A 21,320-nucleotide genomic window follows, 5' to 3' on the forward strand; every position below is an offset into this window, starting at 1 on the left:
CTTTTAGGAACATACACCTGTTTTATAAATGATGTACATGTGGGTAGAATTTGAAACTTTCTGATGGTAAGTATAAGGTTGACACCTTTCAACTGCCACAGAGTGAGTGAGGTCCAGGACAGCCAGGGCTACATAGAGAAACCCTGTCTCAAAACAAAACTAAACCAAAAAGCCCTGGAGGTCTATACATCAGTCAGACCTGCGATGCTTGTTGAGTGGTGGTGCTAAGCAACAGGGAATTTCTGGGATGGGTCATCTCCAGGCAGAACCAGGTATGATGCATCTCCTCTGTCCAATCACAGTTGGTTATCTGTTTCCACTGATGTTGTACATCCAAGTCACCTCTCTTGGACACACTGTGCTCACCATAAAATGACTTCTGACGGGAACAATGACCTGACGTCCTCTCACGTCACAGACAGATTTGAAATTTTTATTAGTGAAACTGTACGAGAAGATGATTTTCTTAATATTTTAAGCATGAGTTTCTCTGAATAGCTGGTATCATAGCCATTGAAAAATAGGCAACATTAACTTTTCACCATGATCAAAGCTACAAGTCACAATGGGTCTCCTAGGCACTCTCTCGACTCCTCTGGAAGAACACAAGGGCTGGTCCCGGACATCATGCGGCAGCAATAGAGTTTTCATCCAAGAGTCGACCCTGCGGCTTTACAACAGGAAAAGCAAAACGGAATTACAAAATAATAACAAGAAGAGCTCTGTTATGGAAGCACTGAAATTTCTATGACTATTTTACAAAACCGAAATACCACTGCCCGTGTACTTCCACCTGCAGACCCACCTCGGTGGGCACTTCTCTCCTAACCCCGGACTCCTGCAGCTCCCACAGAGCCTCACAGCTGGAGTGTAAAATGGGAGCTCCTTACCATGCCTACCCACCATGGAGGCTCGGGCCTCCTACATCCCAAGACCTGAACTGACAGAAAGCTCCTTTGGGGGATTCAAGATCTTCTCATCTCCTGTTTGAAAACATGTGACTTACAATGAACTCCAAAGTATACATGCATGGATGCACACATCTACCTTCCTACCTACCTACCTATCATCTTTCTTTCTTTCTGTCTGTTTATCTATCTATCTATCTATCTATCTATCTATCTCTCTATCTATCTCTCTATCTCCATCTCAAGGATAAAAGCAAACACTTTCCCTCTCTAAGTATGCTGACAATAAAACACCACACCACATCTATCTATCTATCTATCTATCTATCTATCTATCTATCTATCTATCTATCTATCTATCTATGTGTCTGTCTGTCTGTCTGTCTATCTATCTATCTGTCTGTCTGTTTATCTATCACCTATCTCTCTCCTTCTCTCTCTCTCTCTCTCTCTCTCTCTCTCTCTCTCTCTCTCTCTCCATCTCAAGGATAAAAGCAAACACTTTCCCTCTCTAAGTCTGCTCACAATAAAACACCACACCACAAACCCAGTGCTAAGAACAAATAAAGACATCACAGGGTGGAGGAGCTGGCTCAGTTGGTACAGTACTTGCTCTGCAAGCATGAGGATCTGAGGTTGAACCTCAGCAGCCATGGAAACAGCAGGCATGGCGGCACGTGCTTGTGACCCTAGCAACGGGAAGAAGGCAAAGATGGGCAGACCCCGGGGCTCACTGGCCAGTCAACCCGGCTTACTGACAAGTTCCAGCCCAGCAACAGAGCCTGTCTCAGAAAGCAAGAGGAACAGTGCCTGACAAACAACAGTAAGATTGACAGGCACACATGCATGTGAGCACACACGCACACATGCATGTGAACACACACGCACAGACATCCACAGCATTACAGCTGTTTTGTTCGCTTTGTTTATGGTGTTGAGGATGAATAGACTATTTCAGCTGTAAAACTCTTTTTTTTTTTTTAAAGATTTATTTATTTATTATGTATACAGTATTCTGCCTACATGTGTCCTTGAAGGCCAGGAGAGGGCATCAGATCTCATTATAGGTGGTTGTGAACCACCATGTGGTTGCTGGGAATTGAACTCAGGACCTTTGGAAGAGCAGTCAGTGCTCTTAACCTCTGAGCCATCTCTCCAGCCCCCAGCTGTAAAATTCTTAATAAGTCAGCAACATACTAGAGAACCATCTAATGGGTAAAAAAAAATTTTTGGAGACACAGTCTCTCTGTGTAGCTGGATGCGCTAGAACTCTCTTGTAGATAAGGCTGGCCTCAAACTCACAGAAATCCTCCTGCCTCTGCCTCCCAAGTACTAGAACTAAAGATACACACAACCATGCCTGGCTGTAAAGGAATTTTTGCAAGTAATATTATCACAGATACTCAATAGCCAACTTCTGTAGGGAAAGCATAAGAGACAGTGATCAGAAAATGAAGCAGAAAATGAAAACAGAATAATAAATATGAAGTTGTTTAGTTATAACAACTTCATAACTAAAAGCTATCTGCTAAGCCTGAGGCAGCAGAAGTCTCCAAAGTCGTAAATATACATATATGTAGACGAGTGTACAGGTATACACAGTTATATGTATGTGGATGAGTGTACAGGTATATATAGTTGTATGTGTGTGGATGAGTGTACAGGTATACATAGTTGTATGTGTGTAGACAAGTCTACAGGTATATATAGTTGTATTGTGTGGATGAGTGTACAGGTATACACAGTTATATGTATGTGGATGAGTGTACAGGTATATATAGTTGTATGTGTGTGGGTGAGTGTACAGGTATACATAGCTGTATGTGTGTGGGTGAGTATACAGGTATACATAGCTGTATTTGTGTGGACAAGTATACAGGTATATATAGTTGTATTGTGTGGATGAGTGTACAGGTATACACAGTTATATGTATGTGGATGAGTGTACAGGTATATATAGTTGTATATGTGTGGGTGAGTGTACAGGTATACATAGCTGTATGTGTGTGGACAAGTATACAGGTATATATAGTTGTATTGTGTGGATGAGTGTACAGGTGTACATAGTTGTATGTGTGTGGGTGAGTGTACAGGTATACATAGTTGTATGTGTGTGGGTGAGTGTACAGGTATACATAGTTGTATGTGTGTGGGTGAATGAATGTACAGGTATACATTTGTATGGTATGTGTGTGGACGAGTGTACAGGTATACATAGTTGTATGTGTGTGGACGAGTGTACAGGTATACATAGTTGTATGTGTGTGGACAAGTGTACACATACATATTTGCCTAGTATGTATGGGTGTGAGAACATGGTCCAAGAATGTCCAAGAATGGAGTCACATGTGAAGAGATTTCTAATTGCTTGTAAGTAAACTCCAAGAAAATAAGACAAGAGTCTTGTGACCTCAGTTTCTTCAAAAACACAGAATTGGCCGGGCGGTGGTGGCGCACACCTTTAATCCCAGCACTCGGGAGGCAGAGCCAGGCGGATCTCTGTGAGTTCGAGGACGGCCTGGTCTACAAAGTGAATTTCAGGAAAGGCGCAAAGCTACACAGAGAAACCCTGTCTCGAAAAACCAAAAAAAAAAAAAAACCCCCCCCAAAAAAAAAACCCACAGAAGAGTTTCCTTTAGATTATTCATCACAACTGACTGTTGCTATTTGTTTATATGCCTCCACAGAGAATCATGTTTCTACCATGTGTGGCTTGCCCTGTGACTGGACACTGTACTCAGGTGACTCTTCCTAACCCTCTGAGTATAAGCTGTCGGATACTCTGCATAATGCTGGCTGTTGCATGAGACTTTAGTCCACCTCGGGTGTAGGCTCCATTCTCCCAAGTTCCAGTGCCTTTAGCATGGTGAACATAGGGGTCTTTACCATCTAAAATGGGAACCAAACGTTGAAGAATAGTTCCTATTCCTTACTTTGATTCTTTATTTAATTGTTTAGTATTGATGGAGATGGCTCTTTCAGGAACAAAAGAGTGGCTCCACTTAAGACCTAGCCAAACACAGCTTTACATGTGCAGCCACAGGAACGTATTCACATTACGCAATAAACTGAATCTGATTATTCAAAGAAAAATACTGACCAACTCTGCTTTACAATAGCCCTGTTCGATAGGTGACTAATCATATTTAACTTTGGAGCACCTGAAGTGTGGTTAATGCAGACACTAAGAATTAGTTTAACTTAATTTCCCTTAAATCTCAGTAGTGGCAAGCAGTCACCTAACTAGACTGACCAGCCTAGAATGACACAGAGGTGTAGTAGGATATAAAATCTTAGTCAGTGATAATTTAGTATGTGGGAAAGGGTAGCCCTCAAGTCACTGACAAAACTGACAAAAGTTAGTAGGCTATGGTGACATGCTTATAATCCTATCTCTGTGTAAGCTGAGGCAGAAGGATGGACCGTTTGAGGCCAGGCTGGCTGCATATAAAGACCTTGTTCCAAATGGAATGCAATGTATGTTAAAGATGCACACTCTGTAGAAGAGCAAACCCGTGTTTCTCCAGTGGATGAAGGAGTGGCCAAGGAGTGCAACGCTCACTGCACTGCAGTGAAGGTGACAGAGTGGCCATGGCAGCTGGAGAGACACGCTAGTTCCCATGAAAGCAGTCAAAGACTGAGCCAGCCTTAATTAGAACTGGGTTTGCGTGTACAAAGTACGAAAGGGATTAACTGATGAGGCCGGATCTCTTTCCTCAGTATAGTTACTGCTAGTGTCTGAGACAAGTCAGCCCTAGGGGGCCAGAATATGACCAAGTCTGCGTTCACACACGATGAAACTAGTACTGCTGTGTTTAGTTATAGCACAGTCCCAACAGTCAAACAGCTAGGGACCACTCACTCTCCCACTCCATCAACAGCTAGAGACCACTCATCCTCCCACTCCATCAACAGCTGGAGACCACTCACTCTCCCACTCCATCAACAGCTGGAGACCACTCACTCTCTCATTCCGTCAACAGCTGGAGACCACTCACTCTCCAACTCTTTCCTGCCACGTCCTGAGACACTGTTCCCCTGCAGGTGACATCAGACACAAGAACAGCAAGATGGGTGCCTTTAAAATGTGACCAGGTAAGAATGTTTAAAAATTGAAGCTGGGCATGGTGGTGCAGGCCTTTAATCCCAGCACTCTGGAGACAGAGGCAGGCGGATCTCTGAGTTCCAGGCCAGCCTGGTCTACAGAGTGAGTTCCACAACAGCCAGCACTACACAGAGAAACTCGGTCTCAAGAAAAAAAAAAAAAAAAAAAAGACAGAAAGAAAACCTACATTACTACAAAGGGAAAGTATGTTCATGGACACTGTAAGGATGAGTCACTAATTATCTAGGGAGTGGCAGTCTTTGATGTTAGATTCTATAAAACAGTACATAGAAATGAACAGAACTGCAAATTCATATATTCAAAGCAAAAGCTATCAGTGCTAGCTAGCCCCAACTATTACTCAGTGAACTTTTGAGACCCTGCGGCTGAAGACAGGAAACGGCCAAGGCTCACCTTCACAAAGATGCTGGTCGGGATAAAACGCCTGAGCAGCTGGTTGGTGAAGCTGGGAAATCTAAGCAAGGTGATGTTGAGCGATGGTAGCTGCTGATACCCCGCCATCAGAGGATAGAAATTATACAGCATTTCCTGTTTGGTGCCAGGCAGAATCCGTAATCGGATCTAGGCATAAAACGCCAGAGAAAACCAGTCACACAATTTGCTGTATGAATACACATGTACTTACATGGCTACCCTCTGTTTGTGACACATCCCTCTTGTGAAGCACGCATGCTCTCTTCTGAACGGACAGCCGAACAAGTGTAACAGGACGACAGGCAGACAGGAAATGGACTACATGACAGAGGTGCCACTGCTCAGTCTCTACCAAGGTCTGAAGGGCATCATATGCCTTCTTTTTTTTTTTTTTTTTTTTTGGTTTTTCGAGACAGGGTCTCTCTGTGTAGCTTTGCGCCTTTCCTGGAACTCACTTGGATCATACGCCTTCTTAAGAATGCCACTCAGGTTACCGTTTTGTGTCTTAGACCTGGAATATCTTAACCCTCAAAAATATTATAGGATAATTTGCTTTCTAAAGTATCTCTCTATAGGTATGTTCCAACAAAATGAAAACTATTTGTTTTTGGTTACTTTGTTTTGGGGATTTTTTTTTTAAAGATTTATTTATTCATTATGTATACAGAAGAGGGCGCCAGATCTCATTACAGATGGTTGTGAGCCACCATGTGGGTGCTGGGAATTGAACTCAGGACCTCTGGAAGAGCAGTTGGTGCTCTTAACCTTTGAGCCATCTCTCCAGCCCCTGTTTTGGGGATTTTATACTATATGTTAAGGTAAACAGTTTGGGGGAGTTGTTAGAAATCTTTACTAATACTTGAGAGGCCAGCAAGATGGCTCAGCATGTCAAGGCATTTGCTGCCAAGCCTGATGGCCTGAATTCAGTCTCCAGGTCCCACACAATGAAAGGAGAGAATTGACCCTTCTGACCTCCACAGGCTCACCCTGATGCACACATACACGATGTGCCTATACACACAATAACTACAGAAGTATAACAAAAAAACTGAATTTTAGAAAAATATAAACTTGTAGAGTTTTGGTATTTTATCCTTTCTATCTGTAATCCAATCCCTGGAAACAGCTTACTCATTTATAGATGAGAAACAAGTGTGCATGTGCACCCCATGAGCCAAGGGCAGCACAGCATAGGTTTTTGATGTACTGAAGCTGAGATATGTAATACTTCACGCCATAAATTTATGATGTGCAGTGCATGGCTATACTGCACATTCATACACAATTCTACTGTGTATTTAACAACAAACTCGGATTTCTGAATACGTGGAGCAAACTGGTTCGATTGTTCAGAGTAGACACTTGTGCATTAAGACACATTTGTTTCTATAATTATAACTATCCCTTATTAATAAAACCTATGTTGACAAATGGGGGGTGTCTGTCAACACCCTGACTCTTCTCTGGAACGTGTTTTTGACTGAGTGTTGTATTTACTCATTTTAAAAACTGATAAATTTTTCATCTAATTTGTCTGAACAAGAAGAAAGTTTGAATAAGCAAAAAATGTTCCTGAACATAGAGAAAAGTCAACTGTATGCAAGATAAAAACCTGTCCAGCTCTTCAGAAAAGGCAGGTGGGCTTTAACCTGTCAGTATGGCTGTGCTCCCGGCCTCAGGCCAAGACATGAGGCAAATAAAGATGAGGTTCACGGGTCTCAGGAATTCTACTTGTCATTATAACACAGTCAGCGATCAGCGAACTGTGCTTTCGGAGTAAGAACCCATCTGCCTCATCTTGAAGATGTGAAAAGGGCAACCCACCCCTACAGGAAGTTAAACCTAATCTTTAAAAAGGCCTAAACATGTCCTACTATCAAAACACAAGCCCCACTTGGGTTTCTTGGTCACACAAGCAACACCAGCAAGGACGACCTGTACCTGTTTGAGACCCGAGAACATGAAGGCGTCACTAGGCTCCACAGAAATTTCCACGTCTTGAACCAAGTCAGTCTTATTCTGTAAGTGATACCTGACTGGTAACGACTCTCTGACGCGTCCAAATGATGGCAAGTCTACAGAGAAAGGGCATGGTTCTCTTAATTAAACAGAAAAGGCTCGTCACTCGTGCGCTCATACTGGATGGACACAGTGTTACGCAGGTTATGGCTTTGCTGGTATGAGATTTTTTGACTGAAGGATAGCAAAGGATGCTGACGGGACAGGCTGAGAAGGAAAAAAGTCGAAAATTGACTGACACAGAACGAGAGTCTGGCTACCACAAGCTAAAGTGGGATTTACAAATTACCTCACAAATCTGCAAACACCTCCCCAAATAGCAACCACAGTTCCTAAACTAGAAAAAGCAAACACTGTATTTTATGGAGACTAAGCCGATGCCCCTTTTCCTGGAGCTCTGCAGACTTATTTTACTGACATACAGAAACTGAGTGTCTCGTGCATCTGTGACCACCCTTGCAGAAGCCATGCTAATGCTGCCTGTGCTGCTCCAGTCCCATGCAGCTCTGCTTAGACAAGCACGCATGGCGGGAGGCAGCATGGCGGGAGGCGGCATGGCGGGAGGCGGCATGGCGGGAGGCGGGCACTGCATGCTATTTTTAAATTGATATAGACATGGTAGGGCTGGTGAAGAAACATTTCTCTTGAAAGGAGTATTCATTCAATGAAGAGAGAAGAAATGAGCCAGGCACACTGTAAGCCAAGCTTGGCAGAGGTAGAACAAATAGTAGGAGTTTGAGGCCAGCCTTGGCTACACAGTGAGTCTGAGGTTAGCCTAAACTACGGTATCATCCTATCTTAAAAAGACCAAGGGGGAAAAACAGAGAGTTGGAAATCTGATAGAAACTACTGAGACTAGCCTGCACTGTATGTGATCCTATGTGAAAGGGGAGGGGCCGGTGATGTGTCCATTAAAGGGAACATTAACTGTGAAGCATTCTTAACAAAATGGAACCCTGAGTCTGATCAATTTACAGGGATAGGGAAATGGTTAAAAACGGTGTCATACAGTCTGTTAGAGAGTCTACCAGATGACTCGGTTCCTGCAGTAAATAATCAGGAGAGGAAGAGGGGAAGCTGGAAGCAGGAGAGGAGGTGGGCTGGGGGTAAAGAGAAGAATACTGAAGAGTGACAGGGATTAATAATGACCAGGAGGAGGATATGGGAGACAGGACACAGCCCACCTAGAGATTTAGATGGATTCTCTGAGACTCACCCATAAACTGCAATGTAAAGACCTTAAAATAAGCTGAGGAACATTCAGCCAATGAACGTTTCAACATCAGAATTTGGTGATGTTAAGAATCTATTGCTAGGCTGGGCATCGTGATACACCTTTCATCCCAGCACCCACAAGGCAGAGGCAGGAGGATCTCAGTGAGTTTGAGGCCTGCCTGATCTACTTAGCAAGTTCAAGGCCATCCAGGGCTATATAATGAGATCCTGCCTCAACCACCCTCCTACACAAACACAGAATCCATTGATAATTTTAAGTCATAGTAATGAAACAATAAGGTTCACAAAAAGCCATGCTTGCAATCATACTAAAGCATTTATGGCTGAAATGACATGTGGGATTCGTCTGACAATAACTGGGTAGGACTGTGGAGGGCAATCATGTAAAGTGCATAGATGTTAGTCAGTTTGCATGATACACCGTTAAAACACTAACCTCTGAGAAGCCCTTATCAAGTGCCACCTGAAAGCCGTTACCTGCGTTCACGTGGAGAGGGATGTTCTCAACAATCACGTGAGGCAGCGTGATGACAGTGTTGATGACGGGGATGTTCTCCATGCCTGAGGCCCTACGGAAAAAGTTCAGCTTTGAACTCACACTTCAAAAACGATAATCAACCAGATACAGGCATCTGTTTTACCAGCTAGCTTTAAAAGAAAAACTACCCATCCCCAAGCTCCATCAGTAGAGTTTGTCCAGGAGCTCTCTGAACCCCACTTTTGTTGTGGATGTTTAGGGAGCAGATGTTCTAACCAGGGCTGCCGTGCATTACCACTGGGAGCTAAGAAGGAGCTGTCTGTCTGTGAAGCACACCACTTGGTTCTGTGTCTGGAGCAGGATTTTCTCATGGCAAAAGTACTGCAGATTTACACTGTGATACAAACCCTCTTCTCTTGAGGGATGCTGAGGTGGGCCCCAGAACGCTTTCAAAGGGCACAGTTAGAACTCATCAAAGAACACGGTAGAAAACGAAGAATTAAAACATTCTACTGCCAGTAAAAAGTGTGGGACTCCAAGACTTACTGAGATAAAGTAATACAACAAGCCTGCTCAATGCTTCCTGTGTGTTGGGATTCGGGTGGGAACCACAGAGTGGCTGGCAGTCCTACCAGGAACCTGGCTCCTAAGATCCCCCTGCGCAGTGGAGGGGTAGAGCAACGGACATTGCGAGCTACTACACAGCACCGCCAGCAGGGGGCAGGCACGAGCTGATCACCAGTAAGAAAGGACCTTACTGAATGACAGTAGGAGGGAAGAAAAACTGCCTTCCAGCTGATGCTCAAAACTCCTATAACACAGAAGTTAAACATCAACATGGCAAATTCACAATGAAGTGGAATGAAATGGCAAGTTAGTTTTTTTTTTTAAAGGTTTTTAATCTTAGTAAAATGACCTATTTTTTCCATTCTGACTTGAAAGAATTCCACCTTGAAGTTCTAATATGGAAGATATTGACACACGTAACTCATAAAAACCTCCTGAGTGTTTTCAGTGATTTTTCGAAGTGTAAAGGTGTCCTGAGATGGCCAGGTTTCAGAGCTGCTAACTGTGGCCTACAGTTGGGCCTTGTCAGACCCTGGAACAAATGTCTTCAAGAAGAGCTGCCGGAAGGGCTAGGGATGGAGCCCAGAAGTGCAGCACCTGGTTATTAGCATGTGCTAGGCCAGGGTCCATCCCCAGCACTAGAACCAAGACCAGAGACAATTTCTGAAGAGTTTCTTGCCCTGTTTTGCATTCAATTTATAACATAAGAATATTGATGTCATAGAATACGTCTACTAAGCATTTCTTTCAAAGCTTAAAAGGCAACTTTAGCATTTTCTTCAGTTATTGATTTTATAGGTTTAATTTTTTCTACTTCAGTTAATTCTGGTAATTTCTAACATTTTAGGGACAGCTATAAGAGTAAACTCTTCCTACTCATTATAAATGACTGTACAAAACACTTCTTTACAGGCCAGCAAGATAACTCAGCGGGTAAAGGCACTTCCGAGTTCAGCCCCATGATGGTGGGACAGGACTCCTGTGGGTTGGCCTCTGACCACTACATGTTCAAAATAGCACATATACCATCCCCAAAACAAAAGAAACAAATGTCATAAAATATTCCCTTATAATTATTCCCACTGGGATTCCTTTCTCATTTTAATTAATTTTATCTCATCTTAAAATGCATGAAGTATTAAACCATACCAAGGGAATAACACACAAATATCTCCCATGGACCTCTCTATCAAAGAGGAATATATTGCTGGGTGGTGGTGGCGCACACCTTTAATCCCAGCACTCGGGAGGCAGAGGCAGGCGGATCTCTATGAGTCTGAGGCCAGCCTGGGCTACCAAGTGAGTTCCAGGAAAGGCGCAAAGCTACACAGAGAAACCCTGTCTCAAAAAAAATCAAAAAAACAAACAAAAAACAAAAACAAACAAACAAACAAAAAAAAAACCCAAAGAGGAATATATTAATGCACTTAAATTTTCAACGTGGCTTGTCTGTATGCTCCCACCAGCCCCTCCAAAACGCCATCCCGAATTTGGTATCTATCATTCCCATGTAATGTATTTCTTTAAACTTTTTCCAATTAGATTGATCCTACTAAGCAATATATAATATGTTTTACATATTTTCAAATACATTTTACAAATGCAGTCTATCAATATCTGTGCCCAAAGCTTGCTTTCCTCGCTTTACGTGGAGAGACTGACATGGACCTGTGGTTCACTCACTTTCATTACTAAACAGCATTTCACCCTTGGAATGCATCACAATCTGCCTACTTTCCTTTCGATGGGTACAGTATTTAGGGTTTTTCTGTTTTTTTGGGGGGTGGGCCACGGGAGTAGCTATTATAGCCAATGCTGCTCTGCACGTTCTTATCTGTATCTTCACTGTGTACATGTTTGGTACTGTTCTTCGGTCTGCAGGATCACAGACATCTTCAACTTTACCTAACATTGCCTAGTAGACTGGAACAAACTCTGATTCACCCTCCAATCTTCCACATTTAGCATTGCTAACCCTTCCTGAAAACTAGGAAATGGGAACCATGATGTCTCTTTAGCTGGTCACTCCCCAATTACTGATCTCTGGAAGACTCAGCTCTCACTGTGTTCACTGGCCACTTGGTTTCCTCAGCTCATACCTTTCTCCACTTTCTGACAGATGACCTGCCTATGTCTCAGGACACCAGAGGTGAAGTTCTAAATGTGAATACTTGCCTATCAGTCACACACACTACTAACCCTTATGAGTTACACACACTACTAACCCTTATCAGTCACACACACTACTAACCCTATCAATTACACACACAAAACTAACCCTTATGAGTTACACACACTACTAACCCTATCAGTCACACACACACACACTACTAACCCTATCAGTTACAAACACAACTAACCCTTATTAATTACACACACTACTAACCCTTATCAGTTATACACACTACTAACCCTTATCAGTCACACACACAACTCTTATGAGTTACACACACTACTAACCCTTATCAGTTACACAATACTAACCCTTATCAGTTATATACACTACTAACTCTTATCACTTATATACACTACTAACCCTTGTGAGTTACATACTACTAACCCTTATCACTTACACACACTGCAAAGATTTTCACCTATTTTACATTTTGTCTTTTCATTCTCTCTTTATGATTTCTTCCAATAAATTGGAAATTTTAATTTGAATATTTTTAGACTTATTTATCTTATTTGTATGTGAGTGTTTTGCCTGAATGTATGCTTGGTGCCTGTGAAGGTTGGAAGAGGGTGTTGGATCTCTTAGTTATGAACAGTTATGAGCCACATGGTGCTGGGAACTAAACCCAGGTCTTCTTGCAAGAGCAACAGTGTTCTTAACTGCTAAGCCACCTCTTGTACCCCCAGGAAATTCAATTTTAGACTTCTATCTTCTGTGTCTAAAGAAGCTGCTACTCCAAGGTCATTAAACAATTCTATTTTTCTAAAGTAAAAAGACTTGACTTTCTTACAGTTAGAATTTTAATCTGCTTGGAATGAATGTTTGCCTATAATGCACAGCAGACAACTTATTTTAAATGGAGAGTCAATTATTTCCTTAATTACCAAGGACAAAATGACTTCCTCTTCCTCAGCTGACCTGCAGCGCTATCTCTGTAAAAAGCTGTTCCATGTGTGCTCAACCCATCTGCTCCTCTGGCCTCTGGAGACTCCTGGCCAGCACCACAAGGTAAGGAAGAAAGCTTCGAGGGAGGCTTAGAACTTAGAAGTTAGAACTTAGAAGAAGCACAACAATGCCAGTTCCCTTTATGAAGAACCTAGACTTCTGGGGGATGTCTTTCTGTACGCTGTGAATATGTGCTGCTCTGATTGGTTGACAAATAAAGCTGTTTGGCCAATAGTGAGGCAGAATAAGGTTAGGTGGACATTTGAACTGAAGAGACGGGAGAAGAAAGGAGAGTGACAGAGACACCAGCTGCCGCCCAACATGCCAGCACATCAGTAACACCACGGCCACGTGGCAATGCATAGATTAATAGAAATGGGTTAATTTAAAATGAAAGAGCTAACTAGTTTGTAACTAATATTAAGCCTCTGAGTGATTATTTTATAAGTGGCTGCGGGATGCAGGTGAGAGAGATTTGTCCAACCGCAGGCCAGGTAGGACACAGGAAATCATTCGACTACACCAAACTCCTTCCAACTTTTTACCTTTCATAAAATGTTAGATATGGGTATTGACTTACACCCAAAAGTAGAAGTTACTACATGAGCCACAATGAGTCTGTAAAAGACTGACTCATGTAAAACTACTGTGTACCTTCTCTGTTTGTTTAGTTGTTTTTTCACTTATTTAATTATTATTTATTATGTATGTATGTATTTATTTATTTATTCATTTTTGGTTTCAAAACAGGGTTTCTCTGTGTAACAGTTCTGGCTGTCCTAGAACACACTTTGTAGACCAGGCTGGCTGGCCTCGAACTCATAGAGATCTACCTGCCTCTGCCTCCCAAGTACAGAGATTAAAGGCATGTGCCATCACTGCCCAGCTTAGCTGTTCTTTTAATGGTTTAGGTTCTATAGTTTTCTATGTAAAGAGAATGCTAGGTGAACTCCTAGGTATCTTATAATTATGGATGCTATGAAAATGATAAAATTTTTAAAAGGTTATTTTTACTTTATGTACGTGAGTCGTTTGTCTACATGTATGCAATATGTACTGTGTTCATGCCTGATGTCCAAGGAGACCAGAAGTGGGCATTAGATTCCCTGGAACTAGAGTTAGAGACAGTTGTGAGTGTCCATGTGGGTGCCGGGACTTGAACCTAGGTCCTCTGTGAGAGCAACAAGTGCTCTTAACTACTGAGCCATCTCTCCAGCCCCAAATGACACCGTCTAAAGTGCACTGCTGAGAGGCTTATTTCTGACCAACAGAAATACCACTGGGCTTTGTATACTGACATTTTATACAGTGACCTTGCTTAATCCTTAATCCCTTGGATTTTCTCTGTAAAAAACATCTATTGTGTATACGTTTAAGTGTCTAAATGGGTATACATGTATCTGGGCATGTCTGTACCACAGCACAAGTGTAGAGGTCAGAGGACTTGCAGGACTTGGTTCTCTTTCCACTTAGGCTGCCAGGCATGGGAACAAGCACTCTTAGCTGCTGAATCATCCTACTGGCCACCCCTCGGGTTTTTATGTAGACGATCTCACTGACTGCATGAGGGCATTTCACCCGATGCTCTCCACACCCCATCTTCAGATTTAGTTTGACTCAAATGTTATTGGCATTTCAGTCAGAAACTGGCATTGGACATCTGGCTCCTGTGTGGAGTGGTGGTGACGCCTGTCCTGCCGTCTTCACCACATCCTGAGTAAACAGTGCAGAGGAAAGCACTCTGCTGGGGACTGTGAGACAGCCAGACAACGCACTAGGAAGAGCAGGGCATTGTGTGGATTTCTACAAGTGTGCCTAGGAAAGGCCCTCGCTGCCTGTTGTGTAACGCGGGGTTGTTCATGGTCAGTTCTAGATCGTGCGGTGTGTGCTGCCTGACTTCCTCGTCACTGTAGTTTAGCACAGTGATCCCATTGTTGCTCTCCAGTGACTTCGAGCGGCACTTCAGGTGATCAATGGTAATGACAGACAGTAAGACATCAGAAGACACACGCGCGGAAGCAGAGAGGCCCCTGTGATTTTACCTCTTCCAGGAGATAATGTAATGTCCCGTCGCCACTCCACCTTCGACATTCCCAGCGGACGGGCAGCGGAGACAGAAGCATTCACTAGCACTCTCTCCTGTCTGTAAGACAACTACAAGAAAGACTCCTTACCGCCCACGCCATGATTCTGTCTATGAAAATGTCACCTCAAGGAGACAACAAAGCAATGTCTTTATCTTACAAACTGTTTTCAGAAACACAGAAACCAAGGCTCAGAAATGCTATGTTACTTTCTCTAGGTCATAAAAGTCCAGCATTTGGGCCAATCTATCTATATTCACTACAGTAAAAACCAATGGGGAGCAGCTGGGAGAGAGCTGGGTAAGAGTTCATTTCTCCAGCACCTCCAAAAAGCTGGGTGTGACTGCACATGCACCTGTAATGCCAGGGGTCGGGAAAAGTTTTCCCTGGGGCTTGATGGTTGCCACCTAGTTCCGGGTTCAGTGAGAGACCTGTCTCAAGGGAATAAGGTGGAGGTACAGCAGGACACCTGACATCCTCTTCTGGCTTTTGTTATGTGCACATGAATGCATGTGCGCACACACACAAACACACACACACACATCTGCACTTCATGTGAGAACGATGTAAAGTCTCACCTTTGTCCACTTGGGACTCCAGATGATCCACTGCAGTCATAGATGGAGCAAGCTGTAGCTCACTGGACACAATTGTCAGGGCCCAAGGTGAGGCGCTGAGGAGGTCCGTCATCAACAGAAAAGGGATGTCCGCATAGACTCTTTCCAGGTGCTCAAACTGCCCCACCAAGGAAGATAAGAGGCTGGTCAGCAACCCCACTAGTCCACTGGACTTTTTTCTTTAATTCTGACAGTGTGCATCACAAGAACATACCTTCGTGGAAACAAACCTGACTGCCACATCAAATGGAAAGACAGTTTCTATTGTTACAGTTTCATCCTGCAAGAAACATCAGGAGCACAGTCAATGGCTCTTTTACATCTGTTAACATGAAGTTTTAAAGTCAGACAGCACACACAGCACGATCTAGAACTGACCATGAACAACCCCGCGTTACACAACAGGCAGCGAGGGTCTTTCCTAGGCACACTTGTAGAAATCCACACAATGCCCTGCTCTTCCTAGTGCGTTGTCTGGCTGTCTCACAGTCCCCAGCAGAGTGCTTTCTTCTGCACTGTTTACTCAGGATGTGGTGAAGACGGCAGGACAGGCGTCACCACCACTCCACACAGGAGCCAGATGTCCAATGCCACAAATGTGGCCAAGGCCAGAATCTGTGACCTCCTCTCACGCAAATTCTTTACCCTGCTTTGACTCAAGGGAACCGAAATAATCACAAGGCAATGTGACAGACATGGATATCCTTGCCATGCACATAAACCATCCAGTCTATTTACTGAAGTTTTAAGATGGCGGTCACAAGGCCAGAATGTAAGTGACAAAGGAGAAAACTTAACCAACTCTGCCCATGGAGTGCTACCGTAACCCAGCATGCTCCATCTCCCTGTAAAAGACTGTTTGAGGAGCCATGGGGTTATTCTACCTTTCAAAACAAACAGCCCAACACACTGACGAGAAACCTTTTTAAAAGGTTATGTTGGGCCAGTGAGATGGCTCAAAGGATTCTCTCTAGGTCTGATAACCTGAGTTCCTGTAACTCACACAGGAGAAGGAGAGAACCAGTTCCCACAATTGTTCCTCAACTTTCATATATGCACTATGGCATGCACGTATGTACGTGCACGTACACACACGTAAAATAAAAGTAAATGGAAGAAGGTTGTGTTGTTGAGAAGTTCAGGCTGTGTCAGACATGTCACACACATAAACCTAGACTCTAGGTCTCCGTTTCATGATGCTCAGAGGCGATGAGAATATAAGATAGTACAAGCCGGGTATGGTGGTACACGCCTCTACTACCAGCACTAGGCAGGCAAAGGCAGGCAGAGCTCTCTAAATTTAAGTCAGTCTGGTCTACAGAGTGAGTTCCAGGACAGCCAGAGCCACACAGAGAAACCCTGCCTCAAAAACAAAACAAAACGATGGATCATATGAAGTGTGGGATTGGCAGCCCATTTCCAGGTCCTGTCTAAGAGCCCTGACCTACAACAGGCTATGTGAAATTCTGAGAGTGTTCCTGGCCTTCTTCTCAACTAGGCCGCATTGCTTACCCTTTCAACAACCCTTTTCTTCCAACAACTTATAAACAGCCCACGGCCCACAACCTCTACAAAAACTACACTATCAACCCCAATTCTCGGGCCTTTGCTTCTGCTGGGCTGAAAAACAAACTATAAGATGACATATTACTGCCAAGATAAAAGATATTAAAATAACACAAAATAGAAGTACCTCAGACATGAAAAGAAGTCATGAAAAAAAAATACCTTGTGACACTTGCAAACAATTTCTTTTCCTTCAACAGTGGTATTGATCAGGTAAGAAACATACACAAGGAACATTCTGGAGCCCACTGTCCCACAGCGAACATAGACTGTTTTTTCCAGCTGTAACACAGTAAGCATTGTAATTTAATGTTACAGAGACTTCCTCCAGGTTTTCTCAGACAATGTTTCCATTTGGAGATTTCTAGTTACTTTATACAGATTGTTACAGTGTAACTAATGTGACTAATGAAACTCTGCCACCAGCCACCAAGAACCCTGAGCCAAGCCTCAGTGACATAATCCTCCACCTTTTTCATTCTCTCTATCCACTGCTCAAGAAACACCAGTTGACTGAGAAGTTCCTGCAGTTTTAGACACCAGTGATTTCCCCAGCAACAAGCAGTCCACTGGGGGGTTATTGGTTGGGAAACCCCGCATAAAAACTGCCCATAACATTTTACATATTTAAGTATATAAAATCCTGCGAGGTCGACAGTTCAGTCATTTCCCAGTGCTCTGCTATGCTATTTTAGAACTACAGACCAACTAATGTCCTCTCCAGCCTGTTGACCACGCTCACCTGCTCCCCTGGATGTAAGTCACCCACAGGAATGTCAGTGAGTAAGGCTGGGTAGGACTCATCACACAGCTCGGCTCCATGAAGAGTCACGTGAGTTTTCTGAGTTAGGTTGGCATCCTGCCCTACGAAGGTTGATACAGTGGTGTTTTAGGACATTACCATAGCAATCAATACTATATGAAGAGCACTCTATTGTACCATCTTTTAAACAAATATCCTATCATTGACGTGGTATTTACCTTGTTACTGTGTTGTTGCAAAGGGAACTGTGGTTTCAGATTGCATTTTAATTCACTGTAAAGTGGGCTCAAACATCTTTATGAATCAAAGTTGGAAATATTATTATCAATATATTTTAATTCAGTCTGTATCTGGGCTCAAACATCTTTATGAATCAAAGTTGGAAATAATATTATCAATATATTTTTGCCATTGAGAAAGAAGTTTTATTCTTATAGTGTAAAAATCTGTGCTTTAGGATTTAACAAATTCCTGGCAATCATTTGCACCCTGCTGGTTGTGCAATTGTTTTCCCAGCAAAAAGAGATGCTTAAGGAAGGGCAGTCAGCTGGTGAGAGGCCAGGTACACATGGTGGATGGGCAGCATTTCAAGGCCCAGCTCATTCAACCTTAGAAGCACCAAGTGGAGGATGCGGTCAGTGTGGTGGAGAATGGGATGCTTCTGTCGTCCAATGCGGTTCCAGCACTGCGGTTCTCAGCGCATCTCACGGATTTGCTGCGCATGCTTCTCAGACTGACGGCTTCACAGGGACATGAAAGCTGCAGGGGGTCAAACCAGCAGCAGGACAGCAAACAGCATCCATGAGCTCCTGGTGCAAGTCTGTCTGTGCCAAGTGCTCTGGAGAGGCCTCGTGATGCAGCCACTGGGCTGGTCACCGCCAGTCGTTATACAATCCATTTGCTCTGACTTCTCCATCATGTCAGGAAGACGGTTTGCTCACCTACTTATGGCACCTTTCCCCTGTCCACTTGCCTCAAATGCTGACTACCACACAACAGTCCACGATGAGCTCTTTGGAACTTCTCACAGATCTGAAAGCATCAGCCTTGATGAGTGCTCTCCAATAGTCAACTTCTAAGGGCTGGTCACCGAGCTCCACATCTTCAAGACTCTTGCTTTCTTTCCAAAACCTCTTGAACAACCACCACACTGCGTTTGTTCAGAGGCCAGATGTGTTGTTGATGCTGCAAGCTCTCTCCAGCGCTTTATCATCCATTTTTAACTAGTATAAGAAAATTGCTCAGTGGATCTGCAGGTAAAAGCACTTGCTGCCAATCCCGATGACTGATTTTAATCCCCCAAACACACACGACTGAAGGAGAGAATCAACTCCCACAAGTTGTCCTCTGACCTCCACATATATGCTATGGTACATGCAACCCACCCCCAAATAAGTAAAACTTTATGCAACCAAACATTTTTTTTTTGTTGTTTTTTGTTTTTTGTTTTTTTTGTTTTTCGAGACAGGGTTTCTCTGTGTAGCTTTGCGCCTTTCCTGGAACTCACTTGGTAGCCCAGGCTGGCCTTGAACTCACAGAGATCCGCCTGACTCTGCCTCCCGAGTGCTGGGATTAAAGGCGTGCGCCACCACCGCCCGGCAACCAAACATTTTTTTAAAGAAAAATATTCAAATTTGTTTTTTGTGCAACACAATTTCCATAGTATAATATAAATATAAAATAAATAGCAAATGATAAGTAATTATCAAAAAGACACAAAGGGAAGAATCCACGTTAAAACCATGTATAGTATAACCACATTTATTAATGTATTCTAATATCAAATGTCAAATTTTAGCAATGCAAAGAAACACGGTGACTTTTGCACCAATGTAACACACTGATGCTGATCAAATCTACCAAATGAATACTTACCTGGCTTTAGGCCAGCAGTGAGCTTCACATCCCTGATTTGGGACTTTTCATGGGACTGAACCGTTACAACCAAACAATACATCTCATTCATTAGGGCAGGAGGCTCATGTCGCAGTTGTACAGCAATGTTTGGGACTCTTGAAATGATCCTTTGAAAAGAAACAGCTCAGTAACTAACATAAAGAAATAAAGTAATAAGATGATCTTCAATCTAGTCTAAAGCACACTTACATTGTGCTTGCCTGGATTATGATGCTGTCCCAGTGAACCTCACTGTCGGGAAGTTTTGGCCGTCTTTTGAAAGACCTTGCTGCCTGCAGGGCTTCCTGGGAGGACGCAGCATCCCCTCCTCCTCCCTGCCAGCTCAAAACCACACACCTGCCTGACTCACTGCCCAGAACCAGATCCACAGAGGTAATCTGTAAAAGGAAAGGGAACCAGAAATGCCATCACATATCCGCTTATCATCCCTGTCAACAACATCACAGCGAGGACTATCACACCTGAAGTTCATCTAGTCACGTTCAGGATGGACAAGAACAGAACCCTCTCACCCTGGCCAGGTACTGACTATACCCGGAACTCCCAAGTAATATGTAGCTATGTATAGATCTGATGTATAGATGTGACGTATAGATATGACGCCAGCACCTGGCACAGCACTTGATAGAACAGACGACTCTTGGTGGACACTAACGGAAATAAGGAAGTACCAAGTACCGCTGATACACTGACAACCTAGTGGCTAACCCCACAAACATTGCTGCTGGAAGTACTTACAGTATTAGTAATGAAATGTCTTATTAGCTGAATAAATCCATTAACAAAAGGACTCAACATAGGATTATTAATTATAATGGTAGGTTTCCTTCAGATACCAAGTAAAAGATAAAATATAGTTCTAGGTGTCAGAACACAGTCTAAGAATGGAGTTGTGCTAGGGGAGTTCCCAGTGCTTGGGAGAGAACTGAAAGAAAACAAGAGTCTGTGACCTCGGTTTCCTCACAACCACGGAATTGTCCTTGGATGATGCTTTTGTGACCCTCCCAGGTGTAGTGGATAGGAGTGAGTTTCCTTTAGATTATTCATGACAACTGACTATTGTCATTTGTTTATATGCCTCCACAGAGAAACATGGTTTTGCCGCACACAGCTTGTCCTTGTGATTATATACAGCTTGAACTAGGACACCTTTAGTCAGGTGACTCTTCTTAACCCTCAGGGTATAAACTGTCCGATGCTCTGAAGAAAGGTGGCTAGTGCAGGTGTCTGTACTCTGCCTCATTTTTGGGCCCGCTCTCCCAAATTCATGCTGCCAACTGGTGTGGTAAACATCTAGGGATTTAGTCAAATCATGAAGGACTTTTAAATGGAAGAAACTGCAAGTGTTGGGTATTAGTCAGTAAGAAATTCAATCACTTTACAGAGACTGCTATGCAAATGTTAGTAGTAAACCTTATGTACATGCATTTAACAACAGTCCCAAGGTTTATCACAGCTAACACTCTCACAAGCCACAGAAATCAAGCACTTAGTGAGTGCTTAC

At 43.2% G+C, this 21,320-nt stretch overlaps 1 protein-coding gene across 2 annotated transcripts in view; it reads right to left on the minus strand.

The window, feature by feature from the left end:
* Nucleotides 1-419: 419 nt before the first annotated feature.
* The window catches only part of Trappc11 (trafficking protein particle complex subunit 11), a 44,426-nt gene continuing 23,525 nt past the window's right edge, over nt 420-21,320 (minus strand). Inside the window, exons 20-30 of one of the 2 annotated variants that reach the window (XM_059244294.1) lie at nt 20,006-20,193; nt 19,775-19,923; nt 17,879-18,000; nt 17,299-17,418; nt 15,785-15,850; nt 15,532-15,688; nt 14,912-15,023; nt 9,181-9,272; nt 7,390-7,523; nt 5,428-5,595; nt 420-664 (exon numbers count right to left, since the gene is read on the minus strand). In XM_059244294.1, coding sequence (XP_059100277.1) covers nt 626-664; nt 5,428-5,595; nt 7,390-7,523; nt 9,181-9,272; nt 14,912-15,023; nt 15,532-15,688; nt 15,785-15,850; nt 17,299-17,418; nt 17,879-18,000; nt 19,775-19,923; nt 20,006-20,193 — 1,347 coding nt within the window. In that variant the 3' untranslated portion in view covers nt 420-625. Of the gene's footprint in view, nt 671-5,427; nt 5,596-7,389; nt 7,524-9,180; nt 9,273-14,911; nt 15,024-15,531; nt 15,689-15,784; nt 15,851-17,298; nt 17,419-17,878; nt 18,001-19,774; nt 19,924-20,005; nt 20,194-21,320 lie in introns of both variants that reach the window. The other variant, XM_059244293.1, reaches the window with a different exon arrangement.

This window comes from Peromyscus eremicus, chromosome 17 (assembly GCF_949786415.1).
Source record: "Peromyscus eremicus chromosome 17, PerEre_H2_v1, whole genome shotgun sequence".
NCBI lineage: Eukaryota > Metazoa > Chordata > Mammalia > Rodentia > Cricetidae > Peromyscus > Peromyscus eremicus.